Consider the following 7,200-nt stretch of genomic DNA (forward strand, 5'->3'; position numbering starts at 1 on the left):
AAACTATATTGATAACCACAGAATGAACATCATTGTCTGTTTGGATTTTGGTCGCAAAAAAAAAAAAAAAAAAAAAAAAAAAGAGTGGTTTCTCTCGAGTTATTGGGGCCCCGGCTCATCCTGGGACTTGAGCGAGGGTCTCTCTGGAACGGGGGTCTTTCAGATTAAAACAGAGTAATACTGTTCAGTTGTTGTGCCCTTAAAGCTTGTTAAATAAATACAATAGTCCAGTCTCAATTATTTGGGAGCTAGCTGGGTTAAGAGGAAAACTGCAATACTTAAAAACAAAAAACAAAACAAAACAAAAAACTGATGGATTAGCTTTTTTTTTTTTTTTTTTTTTTAACTTATTATATAGTGTTCTGCCTGCCTGCATGCTCACACACCAGAGGAGGGCTCCAGATCTCATTATAGATGGTTGTAAGCCACCATGTGGTTACTGAGAATTGAACTCAGGACCTCTGAAAGAGCAGTCAGTGCTCTTAACCGCTGAGCCATCTCTCCAGCCTGGATTTGCCTTTTTTTTTTTTTTTCTTCTCATGGTTTTACTTTTAAATTTTGGGTTTAATTCATCAAGAAACACAAAGACCTGGGAGGAGAAAAGCTCTTTATTATTAGTTTATTTTATATGTATGAGAATTTTGCCTGCATGTATGTCTGTGCCCGGTGTTGGCAGAGGCCAGAAGAAGACATTGGATCTCCTGGAATGGGAGTGACAGATGCTCCTGGGCTGCTGGGGATGGATCCTGGTCCTTTGGAAGAATAGTCACTGCTCTTAGTCAGTGAGACATTTCTGCAGCCCCAGAGGAAAAAGCCTTAAAAAGGAAGAAGAGGGAACTAGCATACATGTGACATGAAACGGGAAGGGGTCTACTGGGGAAGGGAAGAATCTAGCAGGAGTGGGGTGGGGGTGGGGGGAATGGGGTGGTGGAGGAGAGCCAACAAGAGGGAAGATCTGGTGTGCGCATGCCTATGGTCTTGTATTTGGGAGACGGAGGCAGAATAATCAGGAGTTCAAGGCCAGTCTCAGCTCTGTAGTGAGTTTGAGAGCAGCCTGGTCTACACAAGGCCTTGTCTCAAAACAAAAAACAACCAAGCCATCCCCAACCCCACCCCAAGAAAACCAAGAACAGGACTGGAGCTCGGGTGAAAAAAACGCTTGTTCCACAATTGTGAAGACTTGAATCTAAGCCCTAGCATCCATTAATAAGCAAGCAGTGGTGGAACCGGCTCGCAATGGCAGCGCTGGAGTTGTGGAGACAGAAAGATCCCTCGGGGGCTTGAGAGCCAGTTAGTCGAGTGAACCGGAGAGCTCAGAGCCAATGAGAGTCTAAAGATAGAAGAAAAGGCGGGGCCTGTGGGATGCCTCAGCATGCGAAAGTGTTGGCCTTTGAACCTGACAATCTGAGCTCCACCCCCGTGTAAAAAAGCCAAATGTACCAGCTGGCAGTGTGCATCTGCAATCCCAGCATTCCTATGGGCGGCAGAGAGGAGAATTTCCTAGAAGCCTAGGTAGTCTAGATCAGGAAGCCTAGAGCATGCAGCACGGTACAGAGAAGCCCGACGTCAACAAGGTGGAGGTAGAGAGCTGACTCCCTAGTGTCATCCTCTTAATCACTGAGCCATTTCTCCATCCCCACTCATGCTAATTAAAAAAAGAAAAATCCTAAAATCCAAACCAAACCAAAACTCCCCCAAAGGAGAAGAGACACAAAGGCAGCCGAACACAGCTTCTCTGCAGGGCTGGTCAGTGTTTGACAGTGTAACTGCAAATCGTTTTCTTATTTGGAAAGTTGGAGCGTGGTTCAGTAAGCCTGTGACAAGTCAGCTCATCCGACTTTGATTTCTGTGATGGTTTGAAAGTGGTTGGCCCAGAGAGAGGCACTATTTGGAGGTGTGGCCTTGTTGGAGTAGGTGTGGCCTTGTTGGAGGAAGTGTGTCACTGGGCATGGGTTTTCTTTTTGTTTGTTTGTTTTTTGTTTTTTTTTTGAGACAGGGTTTCTCTGTGTAGCCCAGGCTGTCCTGGAATTCACTCTGTAGACCAGGCTGGCCTTGAACTCAGAAATCCGCCTGCCTCTGCCTCCAGAGTGCTGGGATTAAAGGCGTGAGCCACCACGCCCAGCTAGGACGAGGTTCTTAAAAGCCATGCCCATGCTGGGCGATGGTGGTGCATGCCTTTAATCCCAGCACTGGGGAGGCAGAGGCAGGCAGATTTCTGAGTTTGAGGCCAGCCTGGTCTACAGAGTGAGTTCCAGGACAACCAGGGCTATACAGAGAAACACTGTCTCAAAAAAAAAAAAAAAAAAAAAAAAAAAAAAAAAAAAAAAAAAAAAAAAAAGAACCTCGTCCTAGCTACCTGGAAGGCAGTCTTCTACTAGCAGCCTTCAAGACTTAGAACTCTCAGCTCCCCCTGCACCATGCCTGCCTGGGGGCTGCCATGTTTCTGCCTTGATGACAATGGACTGAACCTCTGAGCCTGTAAGTCATCCCCAATTAAATGTTGCCCTTATAAGAGTTGCCTTGGTCATGGTGTCTGTTCACAGCATTAAAACCCTTACTAAGACAATTTCTGACAATCATTAGTGGAATCCATGACAGCTAAATCGACAATGCCTAGCAGTTTCCTGGTGATAGGCAAGGCAGAAGATCCTATGATTTTCCATATTTATTAATTTTTATATCTATTAATAACATCTATTAGTGGATACAGGTACAATGAGAAGCTATAGGCTATAAGCACTGCACACTTTTGTCTGTCTGTGGTGGTGAGCTCAAACCCAAAAGCAAACCTCCTGTCTCTGAGCTCAGCCCAGGCCTCTCGTAAGCTCGTCCCACCTCCCACCCTCAGCACCCCAGCCCCACTCCCTTTTGGGCTTATCACTTCTCGGAAGAGTCCGTGTCAAGTGCTGCTGGGTTTTCTTCTCCTTCACTTCCTCAACAGATATTCTCACGTATATTTGTTTCCTACATACTATTTATAGAGGCTCATTCTCAGCCACTTCAAAGCTGGTCGTTGCCCTGTCAGTAACAGCCGCTGGTCTGGATTGGTACTCTGTCAATTCATTAAGAGCCAAAGAAAGCCACTTGGAAAGCCTCTCCTTGTTGGGAAGTTGACTACCGCTGTTGCTCCCTCGTGTCGTCAGTCCTCCGAGCAGCTTTGGAAGGCTAATAACGATGTTTGTTTTTTCTGGACACATTTCTTCCGCTGCAGCAATCAAACTGATTTAATTAAGCAACAGCTTGCCTTGTTTGGTTAGCACATGACCAAGTTGGAAATTCATTTTCTTTGCAATCCCATCGTCACATTTTAGTTTTGGGGGGAAAAAGTCTGCTATGCTGAGATGTGCCGCTGAAGGCTCTCATCCTTTGTGCTCACTGCTTTTCCATGAGCTGGAAAGATGGCTTGTGTCATCTATTAATACTGTTCTATCTTAATCTCTTTACATTCCATCATTAATTACTTTATACGTATGTGTGTCAGTATAGGATGTGCGTGCAGTGCCCTTGGCGGCTAGAAGAGGGAGGTGGATTGAAGTTACAGATGGTCGTGAGTCACCATGTGGCTGCTGAGAATTGAACCTGAAATGAAAAATCTTTTAAATTTAGACTCCATTAACAGGCTGGTACTTAGCATTAGTTTCCAAGTCCCATCGCCAACCCCCACCCCCCAAACAAAACCTGAGCCTAACTCCAGTCTCTAGGTGAATCCCCAACAAGACCAGAGTTTCCAGGTTACACCCTCAATAAGACCAGTGTCTCCACGTTATTTCCCTAACAAACCTGCAACCTCCAGGTTACAAGCCCACCCCCTGCCTAACGACCACCAATGCATAGGGGAGCAGAAGTTAAGTCTATGATCTGATTGCCAGCACCACAATAGCCTGCCACCTTGATGCTTGCACATGTGTTCTCTGTTTGCTGTTTACTACAAAGCCTTGCCCCGATAGATATTCGGGGCTCCCTCCCCCACCAAAACTGTCTTGCATGATGGTGGTGCATTGGGGGCGGGGGGCATCCTTCTGTCTCCTCTACCTCTGTAGCCCTGGGGCTACAAACATGTGCTACTGAGCCCAGTTATTTTATGCAGGTTCTGGGGATCCAAGTTTACACAGCAATCACCTTAATATCTGAACTCTCTTCCTAGCCCAAAGATGCTATTAAGAAAAGATTTATTCTTATTTTATATGTATGTGTATTTGCCTACACGTATGTCTGTCCATCATGTGTGTAGTGCTCATGGAAGCCAGGAGAGGACTTTGGGTTCTCAGGAACAGTTGCGAGCCACCGTATGGATGCTGGGGGCTGCACCCAGGTCCCCTGGAGCATTGCGCAGGGCTCTTAACTGTTGAACCATATCTCTCCAGCCCCAAAGAAGCTTTCTGAAGGAGTAAAAACATACTGTGGGAAGCAAGTAGATTTGAGTGGTATAAAGATCTGGGTTATGAGGATTTATATATGGGTGTATCCGACTCTCATGTCATAGCCAGTGACACACAACACAAGTGCTGAGAATGTTGGTTGTTAGAAGCCATCCTGGTGCCTGTGTCATAGGCACCCTTATGACGTCATCACTCCTTCTATCTACTCTGTCTGCTGGATCAGAGCTGGGAGAGCAGACCGGAGGGTGATGGGAACATCTAGCCCCTAACCATGGGTAATTCGTAGAATTCGGATCTGAGGGGGGAGGTTGAGCCATGCATGCCTAACTCAGGGGACTGAATGTTTTATAAGAGATTAATCTTTCCAGGAATGGTCAACTCACAGCCCATGTGTGCAGCCTGCAGATGAAACTAGCTAGCAAAGTGACCCAATATAAAGTTGTAAACTTCCTTAAAGTGTTATGAGGTTTACATGTGTGATTGATTTTGTTTTGTAACTCAATCATGTGTTGTTTTTGTTTTGTTTTTCTTTTTTTGTGTGAACTTAGTAGGTGACAAAGTAATTCACAATGTGTAAAGGTTGGATCCACTTCATAGGGCTCAGTAAATGTTTCCTAGTTACCACAGGAGGGGATTTATAACAAAGGCCATAAATAACTAGGTATAATGGCCCACAGCTTTAATCCCAGCAGTTGGAGAGGCAGAGGCAGAGGCAAGTAGATTTCTGTGAGTTCAAGGCTAGCCTGTTACTGGACAGCCAGAGCTGCATAGTGAGACCCTGTCTCACACATACACACACGCGCGCACACACACACACACACACACACACACACATACACACACGTGCACACACATGTGCACGCACACACACACATGTGCACGCACGCACACACACATGTGCACGCATGCGCGTGCACACGTGCACACACACATACACACACACACACATACACACATACACACATGCGCGTGCCAGAAACTGAGTCTTCTTCACTTAGCACCAGGGAAAACATTCTTGCTTTCTCTCCTACTTTCTTCCCAAACACAGAGAGTTTTAAATTATTATCACAACAGTTATTATCATAACAGGTACATGTCCAGAAACTCAGATGTTAGGTTCTTGTATTCATGCTGATGAACCGGCAGGAACCACAGGCAGTTCAATTTAGCTGGTCTTCTGGGTGCATCTGTGGCCCTGCGGGGTACTGCAGCTCTTGAATTTCCTAGATAGAGGATGGGGATTCCTGTCTGGCTTGCCCTGAGCTCCCTAAGCGTCCTAAGTGGTCTGTTCTCTCTTGCAAGGCCCAGAAAAGACTACAGCCATGACGGAAACATCTGCGGCTGTGCGCATTCAAGCATGGTGGCGCGGCACGCTACTGCGACGCTCATTGCTGCACGCTGCCCTCAGCGCGTGGATCATTCAGTGCTGGTGGAGAAGGATAATGATAATGTTGCAAGGGAAGAAACGGCGGATGGCTCTGGAGTTATATGCTCGAAAAACGTGGGCAATAGTCAAACTGCAGTCCTGGTTCAGGATGTGGCACATTCGCCATCGATACTGTCGTTTGCTGAATGCTGTTCGCATCATCCAGGTTTATTGGCGTTGGCATAGTTGTCACACTCGTGGCTTTATTCAGGGCAACTATGAAATCAAAGACAACCGACTGAATATTCAACTTGAGATTTCCCTGGGCTCACAGGCTTGTAAGGTGGAACAGTGCATAACCCTACCAATAAAAGAGTGATCAGGTCTGCTACACCCATATTCTCTGCTCTGTAGCAGAAGGATTTCCAAGTCACTATGAGGACCAACACAGCTTTAATCACACTAGTGCCTAGCAAATCAGCTCTGAGGGGCACTACTGAGAAGGATCCTCAGTGGGGAAGTATGTGAGTGTGCTTGTGTGGTGTGGTGTGGTGTGGTGTGTGACGTATGCATGTGTGTATGTGGTATACGCATGTGTGTGGGTGTATGTGTATGGTGTATAATGTGGGTCTGTGTGTGTTGCATGGGTGTGTGTGGTATGTGTGGTATATATGTGTGTGTGTGCTTGTGTGGTGTAGTGTATGATGCATGCATGTGTGTGTATAGTATATGCATGTGTGTGGATATGTATATAGTATGAATGTCTATGTGTGTCTCATGTGTGTTTATGTGTGTGGTGTTTGCATACATGCATGCGTGTGTGTGTGGTATATTTGTATGTGTGCATGCTTGTGTGGTGTAGTGTATGATGTATGCATGTGTGTGTGTTGTATATCCATGTGTGTGTATGGTATATGAATGTATGTCTGTGTGAGTTGCATGTGGTGTTAAAGGGAGTAAGCTATGATAACATATGAAAGAACTTACATGCACGTTACTCAAGGAAAGAAACCAAACTTCATACTGTGTGCTTCCAGCTAAATAACATTCTGGTAAAAAACAAATGAACAAACAAATGTACTGTGGAGAAAGCAAATACTTGTCAGTGATTGGTTGGCGTTTTAGAGGTTGAAGAAGAAGTATGTGGCCCAGGCTGGATTTGAACTTGCAGTCCTCTAGTCTCTGAGTACTGGGATTACAAGTGTGCACACCTAGTTGAGCACATAGGAGCTTTTTAAAAAATGTTTTATATATTTATTATATGTAAGTTCACTGTAGCTGTCTTCAGACACACCAGAAGAGGGCATCAGATCTTGTTACAGATGGTTGTGAGCCACCATGTGGTTGCTGGGATTTGAACTCAAGAGCAGTCGGTGCTCTTAACCGCTGAGCCATCAGCCAGGAGTTATTTATTTATTTATTTTTAAAGGAACTTAAACTATTATTCACGAGTCC

General features: G+C 45.4%; 1 protein-coding gene across 1 annotated transcript; it reads left to right on the forward strand.

Moving 5' to 3' along the window:
- The first annotated feature begins 4,564 nt into the window (after positions 1-4,564).
- On the forward strand, positions 4,565-6,141 carry LOC110328584 (IQ domain-containing protein F5). The gene is made up of 2 exons (XM_021208006.1): positions 4,565-4,654; positions 5,682-6,141. The coding sequence occupies exons 1-2, from the start codon at positions 4,651-4,653 to the stop codon at positions 6,122-6,124; spliced, it is 447 nt and encodes a 148-aa protein (XP_021063665.1). The 5' UTR covers positions 4,565-4,650; the 3' UTR covers positions 6,125-6,141.
- The last annotated feature ends 1,059 nt before the right edge of the window (positions 6,142-7,200 follow it).

The sequence above is a fragment of the Mus pahari genome, chromosome 10 (assembly GCF_900095145.1).
Source record: "Mus pahari chromosome 10, PAHARI_EIJ_v1.1, whole genome shotgun sequence".
NCBI lineage: Eukaryota > Metazoa > Chordata > Mammalia > Rodentia > Muridae > Mus > Mus pahari.